The following is a 19,100-nucleotide window of genomic DNA, read 5'->3' as shown; positions in this document are numbered from 1 at the left end:
TGTTTTCTTGGTATTGTATAATATATTTATATTTTATTAATATAGTTCTATAAACATATATCGAAGTATTTGTATTGAATAAGGAATTTGTTAAATATCATTGACATGCTTGTGTGTTTGTTACCTCCTCCTCCTAAACGGCTGAACCGATGGGGATGAAATTTTGTGTGCTTATTATAGTTCTTCTCAAGTAACAATTTCTGGTCCTATAGTGGTCGAGGACACCAAATTAAATCACACTAAATGGTCCTATAAATAGTCTATATTGGTACTGTAGAGCCGATTTGGCGCAATTATGCAGCCATTTAGTGATATAATAGGCCTATAGCAGTATCATCCGTGACGTTTAAGGTCTATAATGGTGATGTAATGATGACTATTGTGCTAATTTGTTGACATAGAGGACACAGTAACGCTATTATAGTATCAATGTATGCTATAGTAAGCATTTGAGATTCCGTTATACAGGTTATTTTGTTCTATAATAGCAGTTGCCGTCCCTTTTAATGCGAAATTTCTAAAATAATTAATGTGTGTAATATTTAACAAAAACTGTTCTAAACGAGGAACTTAACGAAAAGTGGCGTGTGAACTTGTGAATTTTAGTGTCAATTAACATAATTTGGATTTCGTATACTTCCATCATTACTGCAAAAAGGTATGCGATGGAAATTTTACCGTTAAAAGAATATTAGTTTAATGGAGTATTTAAATGCGCCCTCGATTTATACCATGTTTTGAATAAAATAAATAAATATAATTTAATACAATAAAATTATTGGCACCATAGTTTCTACTATGGATCCAAGAAGTAAAACATACGCTTTTATAGTTCGACTATATCACTTATCATACGCATTCACTGCCATAAGCCCGCCATCGTGGATTCAATTAGGGTTGCATGAGAATTTAACTATGATCCAGTTTAACTTATAAGTTCTTTATATAGAGAACAATACTTGTTTTCAATGTTTTACTATAGAAAGATCTTTTAAACAGTATTAATAAATGTGGTTTTCTTTTTAGTATGACAAATCTAAACTACAATTGGTCGCTATGTGTATTTTTAAAGTTAATTTCTAGAAAAACTGTACGGAACCAGATACCGCATCTTTGGCCTGATTTCATAATTACGATGTATAAACACCATAAATCAGCCTTTTAAGGTCAAAATTGTCATTTAAAAGTAATCGTTTTCTACTCTTATATATCTGATTTGGTTTATAAAACATATAGTAAACTCAGCTATAACACTATTGTGTTTTAAAAGAGATACCGAAATCATTATTCAACAGGTCTGTGATATTTAAAGAGTCATTGTGGCTAGTACGGCGATGAGATATAAAAGGCATTAGAAAACGACTATAACCTTTTCAAAGCTATATAAACGTATCCTGAAAACTTCATTATAAAAATAGCTCTATAATGGTATTCATATCACTACTATACAGTGTTAAATACTATAGCAGTGTTTTCCAAAGCCACTATATCCCAAAATAGTGGTATAGTTAGGTTTTAAATCTGTTAAAACACAACTACTAAAAATACTATAAGCGGCTTGTTGGTAACCTTAATAGCGCAAATTGATTGCATAACAGTGATTTCTAACACCATTATACAGTAATATTGTTCTATAATAGTCATATTTGATCCTGTTATAGACCAGGCCTATAGCGGCTCTATAAAATGGTGATATAAACGTTTACATCACTTCCTAATAACACCTTTTAGCTGTATAACGCAACAACTATAGCGGCTTGTCGGGAACCTTAGTAGCGCAAATTGATTGCATAGCAGTGATTCCTAACACTATTATACAATAATATAGACCTATAGTAGTCATATTTGATCCTGTTATAGACCAGGCCTATAGCGGCTCTATAAAATGGTGATATAAACGTTTACATCACTTCCTAATAACACCTTTTAGCGGTACAAGCTTATAGAGCTAAAAGGTGTGACTGGAGGCTTTTATACGACAGGCGGTCACGCCGAAAACCTTTATACGACATCTATAGTAGCTTTTAGCGTCGAAAACCAAAATTATAGCACTAAAATGTTACTTGCTGTTTGTTTGGTAAAGCCTACTATCTAGCCGAAGTCCAGTATCTAGCCGAAGTCACATAAAAGGCATTATTACAGTCCGAATTCAAAGCAAGTGTTAATTAAAATCACACATGGACGTGGCGCTTGTTTAACTAAGTACAAACTAAATTATAAGTATCCCATAAATAAAAATAAAAAAAAGTAACTGACCGGTCAACTGACTTATTGCACCCTTTCAATACGGATGCAACTACCTGGCGTTTTGCAAAGCTGTGACCTCATTGGCTAATGAATTTTAATTTGTCTGTCCACCGTATTTAAGTTAAGTAAGTTATTTGAATACTTAGTGGGCCTAAAACATCTGGGGAATACAACTTTTTAATTGAATGTGGTAAATTACATATGATATATGGAATATTTGGAATCTCTGTTAACATTTTAATATTAGTTAGTCAAATATATATATTTATTTTAGTAGAAAAATATATTTCAGTCATGTAAATTAAGAATAATCTTTAATTTCATAGATTATTTTTTATACCCGCTCATTTGGGTAGATACGGGTAAATACCGGGTAGATTGGGTAGATATGGGTATTTTCCCGGTATTTACCCGTCAGCGCCCATCTCTAGTGACAACCCGTTTTAGGGTTCTATAGCAACTTAGGAATCCTTTTACTTTTGCCATATATGTCTGTCTGTCCGAGGCTTTATCTAATTTGGTATGGATACATGTTAACCATAACAAAGTGGTACAATAAAAAAAACAGTAAGTATACTTCCTTCGTAGTAAAAAAAACATGCGAAAGTACTCCCTTCCAATTATAGTTTACATGTTACTATTAATAACCCCTTTAGACCAACTAACTATAGAAACCTACACTGACTGAACATAGCTCAACAGGCCCTTGGCTTAGTTTTTCAATGTTCAGTTGAGGATATACCTGGATATACAATACTACACATAATATAAGTATTTTTAGTTTTCACGAAAGGCGTCTGGCTCAAGCATACAATCGATTAATAGATTTGACTAGACATTGTAGTGATGATTTGTGGCAATTGTGGCATGCTTCCAAGCATTTGCTCCTTTGTCATTCATATTCTAGCGCATGGCGGCAATAATTACATCAAACCGCCTTAGCATCTTGGCATTTGACACAATTGTTCAAGACAGTTTCAAACGCTTAAGATATCTCTTGGCATAGCCGTATCGTGTTACATTGGACGGGACTAGAACAGGCTCATAATAACGTAAAATATGTGTTCAACTAGATCTCATGTATAGATCCGCCCACGTATCAATTAAAATGCTAATGCAATATAAAGCCATGAGAAAGATTAACATTGGAACTGAGTTAGTAATGCAATTACTTGGTATAATGGGAGCCAATTCCTAGAATAAACAGGTCAATTATGAATATAAAAATAAATGATAATGGTTTAATTAGCCTCGTATGTCGAACGGTATTTGTGTACAAAATGATGCAATATTTTTAAACTACGCCAAATACGTGGTGTCGATTAAACATGTACTTTTGATCATACTATACAACGCGTCATATTATTATTTGTTTTGGAATATTTCAGCGCTACATTTCTGCTGACTCAGGCCCGAAAGTTGCTCTTGAAGGTGTGCTCTGAAAAACTTCAAATTACCGACTAAAACTCACCGATTCATAGCGAACGCGTACAAGAACCGTATAACCGGCATGTTGACATAGTTCTTCCTGTTCATGACGGTTTTTAGGTCATCCACGACCTGCACTATTGCGTCGTAGTCCTGCGTTTCTCTATACGATATGAGCATGTTGAGTACGGTATCACCAGAGAGTACAGCCGGGTCGTCGAGCCGCCGCCGCATGGCGTGAAGCACGTTGGCTAGCTCGGCGCCGCTGTATAGCTCTCGAGCTTTGCGAAGGTCTGAGAGGAATTTCTCTTGGAGGTGAGCTCTGCAAACAAAAAGTTGAATCATATACAACTTATACTCCCATATGATTCTTCAAAACCAAGTATAGTAGAGCGACCGGAGGGTCTCGGAAAAAGTTGATGTGACTGGAGAGTATACTGCTGACAAGTGGTATCGTTGTGATCGGTAGACTTTACTGAGTACGAAAAAATGACTTGTCGCATTCTCAGACTGTAACTATGACGTCACAAAGATCGCGGTCCTGGGTTTCAATTTGACTAAGAACCCCTTATCCGATTTTGTCAAATGAGGTGTCATTTGAAAGCTTATACAGTGCCCTTTAAGATTTGGTATCACGTTAAATGTATAGTGTTGTAGTTTTTTTTTAATTAATAATAAGGAAAAAATATTTTTTTTTATTGTCTTTTTTACTTTTGTCACACAAAAAAGGCAATAAAAAGGACTCTTAGATAAAAAATATGTTATATAAATCATTTAGCCACATTATTAAGCTATCCGTTACTTTTTAAATTTCTTCTATCGGATAATAAATAAGCAAACTACAAGCATAATATACCCGTAGGCGGGAAGTACCGCTTGACACGCGTTCCCATACGGCTTCAAACAAATGACCCTCGCGCAAAATTCGTTTTAAGCAGATATACCTCTAATCTTATTCATCGTAACCTATCAATATTAGTATCGTTTGAAAGTACAATTAAAGTCCTTTAAGAATCAATGTCTACTATTTTCTTAAAATCGATAATCGCCAATCTACGGTAGTTACAAAGAAAAAAGTGGGGATGAGATTTGAGCGCTTCCTTAGGTGTGTCAACCCTAGACGAGTTTAAAAGGGGAGGTAAAGGTGACATAATTATGGCTCTTTCTCTCGCCTGAAAGCTACACGGAGGGTCAGAGGAGAAAAAAAGTATGGTTTTAGTTTAGTTTTAAGTATTTTTTTCCTTTATTTGTTGATTTTATTGTGTTTAATTATTTTGTAATTTTACCCAGAATACTCGTGGGTTTCTGTTGCTGAAAATTCCCTTTTTTTTGAAAAATGTGATAAATTTTACGGCATTTTCCGATAGAGACTAAACTTAACTTTCAAATAAGGCCACATAGTCATACTTTTACTCATATATTATTAAGGGTAATACAGCTTGAACTCAAACGACTCAGAGGTGCGGTTTTTTGACCCAGTATTAAAAAGTAATCGTAAAATCAAAACGATTGGACTACGGTCGTTATACACATTGAATTACTAAAATGAAGTTACCTATAATTTTTATCGGAAAATGCCATGAAATTCATCACATTTCTCATAAAAAAGGGAATTTTCAGCAAAAGAAACCAACGTGTATTTTTGATAAAATTACAAAAAAAAACAACAAATAAAAGAAAAAATTAATTAAAACTAAACTTAAACCCTAGTTTTTCCTCCCCTAGCCCTCTGTGTAGCTCTTAGGCCAGAGAACAACCCATATGTCACCTTTACCTCCCCTTTTAAACTCGTCTAGGGTATCAAACCTAGGGAACCACTCAAATATCATCTCCGGTTTTTTTCTTTGTAACCACCTTAGACTGGCGATTATTGATTTTAAGAAAATGGTAGATATTGTTTCTTAAAGTACTTTAATTGTACTTTGAAATGATATCAATACTGATAGGCTACGATGAATAAGATTAGATCTGTATTTGCTTGAAACGAATATTTGCGCGAGGTGTATTTTTTTGTCGCCGAATGTATGGGAACGCGTGTCAAACGTTGTGCCTCGAATGCGGTTATATGACTATAGTTTGATTATTTATTATCCGATCGAATAAGTTTAAAAAGTAACGGATAGCATAATAATTTAGCTAAATGATTTATATAACATATTTTTTAGCTAAGTGGCCGTTTTCATTGCCTTTTTGAGTCACAAAAGTCAAAAACGAGAGTAAAAAAAAAGTTTTTTTAGCACTATTATTAATAAAAAAATAAGTAACAAAACTATACTTTTCACATATAAGAAATCTTAATCACCATGTCATACGCTTTTAATCGACACCTCATTTTTCAAAATTGAATAAGGGGTTCTAGACAAATTGGCAAAAAATTAAAACCCGGGTCCGCGGTTTTTGTGACGTCATAGTTAACCCCCACAGTCTGAGAATGCGACAAGTCATTGTTTCGTACTCAGTAAAGTCTACCGATCACATCGATACCACTTGTCAGCAGTATACTCTCCAGTCACATCAACTTCAAAACTAGACGACTTTTTTCAATTCCGCCGCCTTACTAGTAAAATTACCGTTAATTTTCTTAACGTTTGTCTTGGGCTGTCCTATTTAGGCATAAGGTCACACTATTAGTTCCTAAATATAAAATAAAGGTAAGGCATCTTGCAGTTAGCATTAAACAATCAAAACCAAACTAGGACATCAGTAAGTAATCAACCTTTTGTTACGAGGGCCACAAAGACGGTTAACTGTTGTAATCCCAGGAGATACATTTGCTTAAGGGTGACAATAGATTTACGAGCGGGTCTCCTAAAAAACCCCGGCAGACCGCAAGTTGAGTAGGTGAGTACTGCTTAAATAGAATTGTTATTCCTTACTTGGTCTGTACTTCGACATCCTGCAGTATGTTCCTCAGCCGCAGGGTCAGATGTTGCTTGGGGTCGGCAGCCTCCTCTCCCTTGAACTTGGTGGCGGCCGGGTTGGTCGTCACGCAGGTGCCCGCGTCGGTCAACTTGTATGACACGAACAGGAAGTTAGGTAGCGAGGCCTGGAAGGAAAACCACATTGAGCTATGCATTAACACGTACTGTGGGATGGGGGAGTTTGTGCGTCGACAATAGTGGTTTGTAAGTAAGTTTCAAGTTTGTAAAGTTTTTTGCGAGAAATTTTCGATGCACCTTCATGCAAAGTATTAGATAACTGCTCGAAAGCGAAAATCATCATTTCATCTTCGATAAAACCATTTTAAAAACTTTATCTGTCCAGTGTGAAATTTTGTGAGAAACTAATGTTGTTTTTAGGTAATTGAAAGTTGAAAAACAGACTGACCTTTATTTCTTGTTAAAATATTTTGTTGGACTTGTTTTGTATTTTTTTTAATCAGTTAAATATAAAATGTTTTTCCAAATGACGTAGCTATAGCCAGTCACTATTTTTACAAATATGCTAGAATTGGTTATGAACAATACGATATGAAGCACTTAATATCTTACATATTGTTTCTTTAATCATACCAAAGAGGATTAGTATTATAGAGAGTTACTGTCAAAGTAAAATGTATAATCACAGTGCATAGACTGCCATCTCTCAACACAGGCTTAAAACTTTTGACAATTTAGCCCATATTCTCAACTTGATATGTGTTAAAATGTCAATTATTAATATTAACGCCGTCTAGCCGAGCGTCCCCCAAAGGTGTAACGCCATTTAGGCCACCGTACCTTTTTCTATATGGTTCTGAGGTACGTTTTTTCTTAGACTGTAGCTGTCTATACAGAGTTACATATGTCTTTGATCATACTTAACTATGATATGCTATGCTAATGATAACTGTGAGCAGTCTCGACTCTTGAGTGTTTCATTCCAATGAGGAGGAGAGGAAAAATCAGACTACGTGAGTAGGTACTTAATGTGCTTACAAGATATTAAAGACAGATAAACAAGCTCTATTTAGAGATAAGATCAACTAAAGAGTTAGAAATTGCTATTAAAGATAAAAAAACTGGGAGGTGATCTTGAGTCTTGACGTGGAAACAGATAAACTAAGTATGTAACTACATATGTACCTACTATAGATTCTAATACAGTATCTCTCATGGTCACCCTTGGATTCCTAAATGTAGTTAATAATGTGTTTTTTTCCTTATGACTTATGACACAAAAATCCCGAGATTATGAACATAGTATCTATAGTTTGGCAGCAAAGTCAATCTTACATTATTTTAGCCTGCCAATTTTCTACATGTTAATGTTATTTATGTGCCGGTCTAAACTAAACTCTACAAATTTAGAATATAGTCCATATTTCTGTACACTATGCATCTCGGTTACAAACTACTTTTTGCAGCAACAAATCGTCCTCTTGAAATAGGTATCGAAACTAAAACGTAGGTACAATAGACGTTTGTATAGGCACTATGTATGTAAGGTAAGGCCTGATTTAGACGGCGTGCGAGCTCGCACGCGATTTTAGTTACATTGCGGGCTCTTGAGGTTACATACAAGTTTGCACAGCTATCAAACACCGCAATGTAATAAAACTCATATGCGAGTTCTCGGACCGTCTAAATGGGAGAAGATTGAAGGGTTTTCCTTGAGGGGTAAGATGGAATACGTTCCGTATAACGAAGCAATAAAGGCGGCTTTCTATTTTACCCCGCATGAAAAACCCACCAATCTTCCCCCACCTTACCTTCCCTACACCAAATACGAGCATTTTCAGAATTTGGGTCCCCCAATTAGCAAAAGTTGCTGACAAAAATTAACTCGCTGTCAGTTTCGTGGCGACTATTAAGCATAAAATCTGTCTAGAAATTTAGTTTTTTCACATTCTGAATGTAGATTATCGCTTAAAGTTTATGTAATTAACACAATAACAATATTTTTATTGAAATTTCATGCTTAATTATCGTCACAAAAATGACAGTAAATTAATTTTTGTTAACAACTTTCGCTAATTGGGGTGTCCCAAATATTGAAAATGCCCATACACTCAATGAGCACATGCATGCATTGTACTCGCAGCTCGTAGCTATAATTCAATAAGCAAGGTAATAAAGGTGTCGTGGCATGATTGCGCTCATAGGGCAATTGATAAATTGAGAGTAATAGTTATTGAGATATCTGCAAGGACGGATCTTGTATGACATGCTGACGTAGGTACCTTGATCTACAGGTCTATTCTTGAAGCTCTTTGAAGGATTGTATCGAAATGATTTACGCTCTAGCGACTCATTAGCGTTGCCAAATGTGTAACTACCTACATCGCATTTACGGCGAGATTGACTTTTGAAATGAATTGCGATCGCAATTTCAGGCAAATCCCAATAGGTGCATAAATCTGAGCCTAGTTTTGCATAGTACCTTTATCAGTCACCTATTCACCTTCTGTTTGTGTGATTTGAAAGAGTTAGAGATTCAGATTAGAATTGCGGAAATTACCCTAATAAGTTCAACTTTGGATTTTAAGATATACAAGGAAAATTCTATTTAAAAAATATGGATTCATGTAACATTGGGCCAAATTTTCAACGGTTTTAAGTAGCTAGTTGGCCACCGTTTTACACTTCGCCACCAAAACGGCACCTTATGTTCACGCGGCTGCAATTCATATTTAAAAACAAACCTAACTCCTACTCACGACATCGTCTGCGTGATGACGTTGGCGATATTGACGATTGATAAAAACGGACTAGGTATTTCCCAAGTCTCTAACTATCCATATACCAAATATTATCTAAATCGTTTTCATGGCTTAAGTGTGAAAGTGCTTACAAACAAAACAGAGCATTTCGCTACATGTTACTTCATTCTTATCACAAGGTGAAATCCGGAAAGAAGATTAGTTTATTGATAACTATTTCTCTTATCCTGTAGTAACAGACAAGGTCACTCGAGTTGCAAACAATAACATGAAGTATAATAGCCAATATTGATTGAAACATTTGACTCATTCATTCATTTTTGTCTCCTCATTCTTGGAATCTGTTTCATTCATTCATTATAATTTATGAAGGAAAATATTGTGAGTAATGGTTATGTGCATATATTGATTTAATGTCTTAAAAAAAAATAGTAAAAAAGTAATAATATGTACTTTTACTTACTACTACTAACCTACTACCTTTTTTAGCTACTACTAATACCTTTACTTAATACCATTTAAAAATTTGAAACACATTATATATTATATATACCTACCTAAATTGGAGCTGGGTTGCAGTCTGTACAGTCAACAACACAGCTTTGAATAGGTACAGACAAAGTGCCAAAAATGTATACAGAACTTTATTGTATACAGAACTTTATTGCCAGTACATTTGTGTGCATATTTTTGGCAGTTTGTCAGTATTCACAGCTGTATTGTTGACTGTACCATTCCAAGCTGTAGTGAGGAATCTGAATCTCTACCAAAGTGTATAATATCTACTATGATGAGATGATAAACATAACTTTGGCATGTAACAAATTTATAGTGTAATTTTTATCATGAAATAAAGAAATCTAAAATCTAAATCTATGTCCGAATATTTGTCTATACATATAATATAAGCCACAATTCTAAACTGATTCCCATAAAATATTGTGACCACATTCTGTAATATTATAAGGCAAATTTGTCTATGGTCCTTGAGGATAAGTGCGGAAATCGGAGCCCATAACCATAAGTAAGATAGTGTCTTAAGAGTCTTAAGACTATCATGAGTTAACAATCTAATAACATTAACTAAATAAATTAAAAATTACTCTAAATTACTTACTAACTAAATCCACTCCGAGTCCCTCCCGAAGCAAAGGAGCCCAACACGCTCGCCACGTTGAACCGCGATGGACAACCTTTGCAACAGGAACGACCCGGAGCGAGGGTCGTGACCACGCTCACTCAGCCTCCCGCCCAATTCCCCAATAAAAGCTTTGGCCTCTGCGCACCAGCAAATCTAATTGCACATACCTTAAGCCGAAGTGTCGAATCCGGGTCTACATCATTATACAGCAGCACATTCTCCTTCATGTCAAAGCTCTCGCGAACCCCCAGGTGGTACAGCAGGGAACTCTGCTGCACCTGGATGCTGAGGTCCACAAGCGCCACGTCCGCATTGTAGAATGTGTCCAGGACACTTGTTTCTCCGAAGTCAAGTTTTTCAAACTGGAAAAATTGGTTATTGATGACTTAAAAAAACTTAAGCTAAGTTAAAATTAGGTAGCAGACTAACTATACAAGATTTTTTTTTTAGGAATAAATTCACATGACTTTTTTGTTTGTTTATGACAAGTGTATACTGCAGCAGCAGCTGATCCATACAAGCCGATTCCCACCGGCTTGCCTAAAATTGATTACTAGTAAAGTACCTAATGTTAAGGTAGGTTTTTTTTGCTTTGGTGTTGCCTAGCAGAAATTTTCACCAGCCGCCACTGGTATACTGTAACCGTAACCGTTCTTGTGAATTATTAAATAAATGAATGGCCTTAATAGAGTGGAAATTCATAGTTGCTGATGCTGTAATTTTAGTATGTGTGCAGAAACAGTATTTAATCCTTCTTGTGGCAAGTTGGTGCCTCATGTTGGATAGTATTATTTTAAATTGAAATTCTTGTGTAAAATTTAAATTACAAGTACTGAAAAAATATGTTTGCCAGTTCAAGAGCTAAGTATTTGACAAACTACCACTGTCTTTCCAATTAATGAGAAAAGTACATAACCATTACAGTACCCCTCATCATCCTCCTTGCGTTATCCCGGCATTTGCCACGTCTGATGGGAGCCTGGGGTCCGCTTTGACAACTAATCCCAAGACACCAAGCCTACACCAAGTAGGCACTAGTTTTACAAAAGCGACTGCCATCTGACCTTCCAACCCTTTCGAGAACTAGACCTTACTGGAATTAGTCTGGTTTCCTCACAATGTTTTCCTTCACCGAAAAGCGACTGGCAAATATCAAATGACATTTCGCACATAAGTTCCGAAAAACTCATTGGTGCGACATCTTAGGTTATCTTTCACATGTATAAGTAATCTTAAAATCAAATAGGTACCAATAGGAAAAATATTTTTAAAATTGTAAATATTCCTACATGTAGACTCTAATGTGTTTAAATTTTTACTACTTTTTCAATTAAAATAGGCAGAATTACGACATAAATATACTTACTAACAATGACCAACTGTCTACAATATCGTACAGTAGGAGCTTTTTACTCTTTTCATGTGTTTACAATAGTGTTGAATACTGAGTGGAGCACCAGCAGAAGCTACTTACATGTATGTGGTGTAGGTTCCCATTCACAAGATCAGCAGCTAACCTGACTTCTTCCAAAGCTCGCTTTCTGTGCCCTAGGTTGGTGCTTTGTGTAATATCCACAACACACGCAATATCCATCCGGGGTCTCGCATTAGCGCCCCCAGCCTGCACCGTCGCGTTAGACCCATCACTGCACACACTCTCGCATATACTTCGTACTTCACCTAAAACAATAACACAATAATAACACCAACATAAAACTTCACGAAAACAGTTGAACAAAGTTCACGACTTCGCACCAGTGTCCTCCAGCGCCGTGGAACTGCTTGCAGCGCCAAATGTTATCATTTTCTCATGTTACCATCAACATTTGGACAGCCTTAATAATTCATTTCAGTCTTAATTTTCTACTCGAAATAAAACTCAGCGTAAATTCCCAGCAAGTGGCTTTGGCTTGTTATTTAACACTAGTGATGTGCCACATACAACAATTACAACATAAGTTGTAAATGCAACATAGAGACTACGCAAATACAACATAACGAAACCAAAAAGTATGACGGCAGAATTTTTTTTATTCACATAATATAATAGTGGTGCCGGGTCGGAGACTTGCGAAAACCGAAGAATCTGAAGATACAAATATAAAGATAGAGACATATTAAAGCCTGACCAGAAATATATGACTATTGTAAGGAGGGCGCTGTTATTCTGATGTATGGGTTGAATTTATTATGAAGTTCAGTATATTATGAAGAAAGTAGTTCAAATGAAATTCCACAACATGGCGCGTAGTCATATATTTCTGGTCAGGCTTTAGATATTTATTTGCTTCCAAGTACCTACACATAATTTTTTTACATTTGAACTAGAGATGGGCCGAATATGGACTTTGCCGAATACTAATATTTTTAAAGCTAATGATAAGATTAAAACTATGAAATGATTGATAATGTTCATACATACTACATCTATGTTCTTATGATTTAGTGGATAACTAAAACTTAGTAAAACAACTCTGAACTCTTCTCAACTCTTAAACTACGGTTTTAAACTTTTTTACAAAACAATTGTGTTTATATTTTGACGCATTTTTAGTAGTTCCTTAGAAAGCCACTAAAATAGGAGCTTATTATCCAATGGAATACGTAAGATCTTCATTAGTTATTTACTTTGTTTATTCGGTAAATATTCGGCAATACAACCGAACTATTCGGCCGAATACGAACATTGAAAAACGTGCCGAATATGCCGAATACCGAATATTTACCGAATAATCGGCCCATCTCTAATTTGAACTATATACGCGTCATGTTGCGGAATTTCATTAGAACTATTTTCTTCATACTAAACTGAACTGTCATCCCATACATCGGAATAAGGCACGCCACAGACAGTCTTAAAAATTTATAATCTTTAAAAAGCTTTGTATGCAGTTCAAACTGACAGAATTTTCAGATTGAACTGACAGATTGCATAAATCTTTTTTATGATTATGAATTTTTAAAACTGTCTGTGGCGTGCCTTACAGCGCCCTCCTGACAACAGTCTTAAATTTCTGGTCAGGTTTAACATGCTAGCATTGACTTTTGCTTGGTTCCAAAACGAAACACATTGTATGTAACCTGTCGATTGAAAATCATCGTGACATCAATAAATTACAACATTAAAAGATATTCCTTAATCAATGACGCACATCACTATCTTGCCCTTGAATATTTTTGATGTTAGCGCCATCTACAATAAATTATTCGTACTTGTTCACGTCAAACAGCTAACAAGTTGTCAAACTTCATTACTTCACGTCTTTCTAGATGTCGCTGTCGTGTAAACCAAACCAATATTAATTTTTTCTGTATTTATTATTAAATTGGTATTCTTCTCAATGTAAGTTATTTATTAAATTACAATATTGTTGTTACCTTTCATATCTTCCAATAATGTCCTATAGAGAATAATGACCAACTAAAAATCACATTTTGAAAAGTAGCTTCCATGTACAACTGAAGGTGCGAACCGACTGATGAATTTTGGATTTTACCACGATACACACACAGTGCAGACTAAACAACAAAAATGCCGATGACGCAAATTCAAATTACATTCATGCAAAATGTAAACATTTTCACGATTCCGTTCGTAAACGTAACACAGATAGGTAATTTACAATTTTATATTCCTAGAAGCTTCCTAGAAAGAAAAATAATTAAATTCAAAAATGTGGACCGGTACCTAATAACATTTAAAAGACTATTTTAGTAGAAAACAGAAAAGGAGTTGGATATTTGCTACGACACCATCTTCAAGATCACCGTAAAAGGAAAAATTAAAGGAAAGAGAGGAATACCTAGAAGAAACTATTTTAACCAAATAAAAGAAAAGCTCAGAAGTTTAAGAAGTTGGCAGATGACCGGACTAGTTGGAGATTGCTCCACCGACAAGAGCACAGTTCTTAAGGGAAGAAGGAGAAGAGATTCAGTATTGACAATTTGACAATTAACACCGAGTACCCACGTTGTAGGCGGAGGATTCAGTCTTGCTTTTCCTGCATCTGCAGGCCATTCCCTTACGCAATATTTGACATTGACAGTTTGTTACTGTCCGACCGGAGCGGTCCGACGTGGGTCCGACCGTTTCCAGTGGCCAGCCATGACACAACCATCAAACCAAAATAAATAGCAACGTCATTTTAATGGTGAACTAACTAATCCTACCATTACGTAAGCGAAATGATACCCTATTGTACCGTTCATGCGGTTGATTTTTTGTTGCGCTCATAATTCGCTACTAAATGGTTTTCGACACATTTGCTGCCTTTTATACTAGGTTTGCATGAAATTCGAATGGTGTACGACCAATCGACAGCGCCACCAATCGTCGTCAAGGAGAACTATGTAAGTATAGTAGCAGTTCTTGCCGACCTTCGTTCGGCTACTCACCAAGAGATGTCGCCACGTACAGCAAATATGATGTGAAGGCACACGTGAAGGATTAGATTGCACCGCGACTCTGTTGTAGGAATCCCTTCAAAACGAGAAATGGTTGCTAACTTAATTTCTAATTTTAATGACATGTATTAAAATAGACATTTATATGTTAACAACCCTCACGATCGTATCAGCTCGTATTTAAAGGGGTACATTGATTACAAGATTCCGTTCCGTCTTTGTTATATTATGTACAAGGGTGCAAAGTTGTATTTTAACTCCGAGTGTGGGTTTGAAAAACGACCAAGTGAAAGGATTCTACAGCTGAACCACGAGCAAAGCGAGTGGTTCGAGAATACATACATTTTCACCACACCAACTGGTAACGGCTTACTTTGCTATTCGAAAACAGATAGAAAAATTGCATTTTATCCACAAGAGTGCAAAGTAATTTCATACAAATTTTAACTTGATGCCTTAAGCTGGCTGGTAGAATTTACCTTTATACTTATGATGATTTTGAATCATAAATATTGAATAGGTATAGTGGCGGATTTGATTTAGTTTAATGTTTTATAGTCAATATTTTGTTCATGTTGGTGTGGTGAAAAAAAATGTGTTTCACTGGTGGCAAAGTTTGTTTAACCCTCGCAACGCTCAAGATTCCACTTTTTGAACTACTCGCTACGCTCGCGGTTCAATATTGGAATCTTTCGCTTACTCGTTTAGCAATATTCAAAAAGTGGAATTTGAGCAATGCGAGGGTTTCAAGGCAGGATAAGGTTAACCTTAAACAACAAACTAATATCTATAAATGCAATTTTGCCTGTTTTCGAATAGCAAAGAGAACTGGCAAAGATCAATTTTGCTATTCGAAAACGATCTATTATCCACAAGAGTGCAAAGTAATTTCATACAAATTTTAACTTGATGCCTTGAGCTGGCTCATAGAATTTACCTACAAATAATTATTTTGAATCATAAATATTGAATAGATGCTGGATTTGATTTAGTTTACCTTACAGAAGACCGCAGCCAAATAGCACTAGACCCTACTCATAGTGTTGTGTTCCTGCCGGTGAGTAAGGCTGCCAGAACTCAACGAGGGTGCGGTGTGCTGATGACGGGAGGACTTACGGAACTAACTTGTTCCGTCTATTGTCCGTCGTCCGTCGGCAACCCGAACCCTCCTTAGAACTTGTACACTCCTTTTTGCTATGTACTTAACACAGCAAAAGGGAATGTACAAGTTTCTAATGGGGTGGCAACGCGCATGTGACACTGTTTGAGTTGCATGCGTCCATAGGTTACGGTGACCGCTTTACATCAGGCGGGCCGTATGCTTGTTTGCCACCGACGTAGTATAAAAAAAAAGTTTGATGTTTTATAGTGACGACCAGTCTTAGTAAGTGTCCAAATTGTATGCAAGTGTTATATATAGAAAAAAAAGCTTTTGGCAAGGGAATTATGAAATTTTTAGTTTCTAGTTCACTTTTTTATCAATTTAGTTTAACATATTTTTTTTATTGCAAGTTTTAACATTGTGTATTCGTGTATCTCGCTCGGGGCGCAAGGATACTGTAAACTCGAGTCTTTAATAGTTATTTGTTATACAAGGGGCAAAGTTGTTTTTTATCACACGAGAAGTAAAATACATTTGCACCCGAGTGTAACACAAAACTTTTCCCCTCACTATAGCGAGGAAACTACAACGCAAAAAATGCGTGTATCACTGCTTCCAGTAGTTCTACAGGTGGTAAATCATCTTTATTACTGATTCACCTACTTTTATCAATTTTAAAGCAGTTAATTTGACTTTATTCAAGGTCAAATTACTTTACCCACTAGTGGATAAAATGCGTTTTTGGCCCCTGGGGCCCGTTTCTCGAAAGGTACAAGGCTTGTATTACAAGTGCGCGAACTGTCAAATCGTATGGATTGTCATGGAAACACACTTGTAATACAAGGCTTGTACCTTTCGAGAAACGGGCCACTGGTATTAAAGGACAAAACACGTGTTTCCGAGCTAGTGAGGGGAAAATCTAATTGTACTCTCGTCTGCAATATGTAGATAACTAAAGCTTACGTCTGCTCCCTTGTGACTCAATGGCCAGTCTAGACACACCCAATATATCTAATAAATAAAAACTCAGCAAGAAATAGTAAATACAATTTTATTTATTGCTACATTACTTCCTTAAATTACATACTTATAAATATAAACATTATAGTAATAATAATATAAGGTTAAATAATGTACCTATTTCATTAAAGGGCTAAATAATAAATAAAGTTATTGCTAACATTGACTAGCAGGCCTATTCTAACTTACACTGATATCATTAACACGTCTGGGGCCCATTTTTGAATGTCGACTATTCGATTTGGTGAATTAAATTCAATAACGATTTACGAAAACGAGTGTTTAGTACCACTAGATTTAAAATTACTAGTTGTCCTTTTTCAAAAATAGCAATAAAATCGTTTTTCCACAGACTTCGAACGGCGAAATCGTGCATTCGAAATTTAAAATCGGTCCCCTGAAGAATATAATTCGGATATCTCGCATTTCGCTCGCGCTTGCCCGTAGCTGTATTGGCGCGTTCGCGACGCACGATGGCCGAATGATATCTTTCGGATAGTCTGATGTCGGTATAAGTTTGAATTGGCCTTTACGCGTCTCCTGAAGCATCCTCGCGCCCTGGTACTTCACTTGCCGAGGATGATCTTGCGGGACGCGCCAAAGTTCTGTCCGGACTGCGTCGCGTGCTTGTTTGTGCCGGCTTGTAGACCGATCACGGTCTGTCCTGCCCGGACGACGTCTTCGCTGAATTCGCGTCTGTTCTCTTCAGCTGGCTTGGGGCCGAGGAAGGGACCGCGCCATTCGGGGTGTTTGTATGCCTGGACAAAATAACATGGGTTGAAACACAACAATGATGAGTTAGTTAAACTATTGCAATGTAAGTAGGTAAATGTTTATGGTTTAGCGATCATGTACCTACAGTAAGTACAACATAATTCAAGTTCAAAGGAAAAAAAATGTGATGTGTACTAATATGACTTTTCTAGTATTTATCCAGTATTTTAAAATAAATTACGGAACTCATACTCCAGAATGGCATGGCATGTGCCATGAAATGTACTAATATAAATATTACGCGGGCAAGTATAGCTATTTTGGTCGATGGTGCCTTGGACTGGACCAAATAGTGAGAGTGAATTATGGACGTGTTCTAAATATGAAGAAATGAAGATGCAGTATATGAGGCCAAAATATGATGTCATCATAATTTCAGCCAAAATACGTCTACTGCTGGACATATATGCCTCCCCCAGATAATGCCACATCGATGAAAAATAAACATGATATCATTTATTACAATATCAAGGTGAACAACAAACTACAGAACTTCCTACACTATACTATGTAACCTAATAAACAAAGTTGATTCTAATGGACAACAGTCGTTTTCGAAATACAGGGGCCTATACCTTCAATTATTTGGATTAATTGGCAATGACTCCAATGAACCATTGCAAATGGCCGGAATAGCGCAAAGGAAAATGATGATGATTTTTTTTTAAATAATAAGGTAATCGCCGGAGCGACATGGTGGAGACGGACTCCATCACCTAGCAAAGTGGCAGTGTCTCGTGTCGTAAGTATGCAAATAAATATGTCTAAGTAATGTGACCAGTTCTTACAGTCCTGCCAATGGCGAAGATAGTCGTGGTGACCAGAGCAATGTTCTTCTGGTCCCACAGGTCCGTGGTCTGGAACAGGTCCACGTCGGGCACGCCGTATTTAACACACGCCTTTTGAAACCTGAAAAAGAGAAGATAGAACGAATTATACATGAGGTATGTAACTACCTCTGATAATATAAATATGTAGGATTTAGTCTCCATTTAGCGCCACCTATTAAATACTATCATAACTACACTGACGTAAGGCCTACTACTTTATCAAAATGTGTATTGACGTGATATCATGACATTAACCCTTCAGGTGGCGAAATCCGGGAGCCGACCGCACGTAAAGTGGCAGGTAACCGGGAGCCGGACTTGAAATAAAAAGCTGTTGAGTGGCAAGGATACCGATAAAATGACAGAAAAAGTTTACCCTTGAGTGGCGGGGCCCTCACGGGTGGTCATCGCGGATGTTACTTATGTTATAAAAATTATAATTACTCAAAAAATGTAGGGATGTTGTGCATAAACCATATATCACTGGATTCATTATGAAACGGCTAAAATCAT

At 36.3% G+C, this 19,100-nt stretch overlaps 2 protein-coding genes across 3 annotated transcripts in view; both read right to left on the bottom strand.

The window, feature by feature from the left end:
• Nucleotides 1–3,695: 3,695 nt before the first annotated feature.
• Nucleotides 3,696–13,958, bottom strand: LOC125232255 (mitogen-activated protein kinase kinase kinase nsy-1-like). Of its 2 annotated transcripts, none has more exons than XM_048137922.1 (5): nucleotides 13,836–13,958; nucleotides 11,932–12,137; nucleotides 10,625–10,819; nucleotides 6,552–6,721; nucleotides 3,696–3,997 (listed from the first exon to the last, which is right to left on the bottom strand). In XM_048137922.1, the coding sequence occupies exons 1-5, from the start codon at nucleotides 13,840–13,842 to the stop codon at nucleotides 3,715–3,717; spliced, it is 861 nt and encodes a 286-aa protein (XP_047993879.1). In that variant the 5' UTR covers nucleotides 13,843–13,958; the 3' UTR covers nucleotides 3,696–3,714. The 2 variants fall into 2 exon arrangements, with proteins under 2 accessions (XP_047993879.1, XP_047993870.1); XM_048137913.1 differs by lacking the exon at nucleotides 13,836–13,958 and adding an exon at nucleotides 12,213–12,392.
• Nucleotides 13,959–16,997: 3,039 nt separating this feature from the next.
• LOC125232286 (muscle-specific protein 20-like) overlaps nucleotides 16,998–19,100 on the bottom strand; it is a 32,817-nt gene continuing 30,714 nt past the window's right edge. The window contains exons 3-4 of the mRNA XM_048137928.1: nucleotides 18,546–18,666; nucleotides 16,998–17,741 (exon numbers count right to left, since the gene is read on the bottom strand). Coding sequence (XP_047993885.1) covers nucleotides 17,550–17,741; nucleotides 18,546–18,666 — 313 coding nt within the window. The 3' untranslated portion in view covers nucleotides 16,998–17,549. The remainder of the gene's footprint in view (nucleotides 17,742–18,545; nucleotides 18,667–19,100) is intronic.

Source organism: Leguminivora glycinivorella, chromosome 1 (genome assembly GCF_023078275.1).
Source record: "Leguminivora glycinivorella isolate SPB_JAAS2020 chromosome 1, LegGlyc_1.1, whole genome shotgun sequence".
Lineage (NCBI taxonomy): Eukaryota > Metazoa > Arthropoda > Insecta > Lepidoptera > Tortricidae > Leguminivora > Leguminivora glycinivorella.
The sequence above is the reverse complement of the archived record's forward strand: the minus strand, read 5'-3'. Positions and strand labels throughout refer to the sequence as shown.

Bases quoted from the DNA above. Each gene is read 5' to 3' on its own strand.
- LOC125232255 (XM_048137913.1), bottom strand. From the start codon at position 12,261: ATGATAACATTTGGCGCTGCAAGCAGTTCCACGGCGCTGGAGGACACT. The intron at 12,138-12,212 runs GTGCGAAGTCGT...TTATTGTTTTAG, and splicing joins CACGGCGCTGGAGGACACTG to GTGAAGTACGAAGTATATGC. The intron at 6,722-10,624 runs GTATGTGCAATT...TTTTCCTTCCAG, and splicing joins ATTCGACACTTCGGCTTAAG to GCCTCGCTACCTAACTTCCT.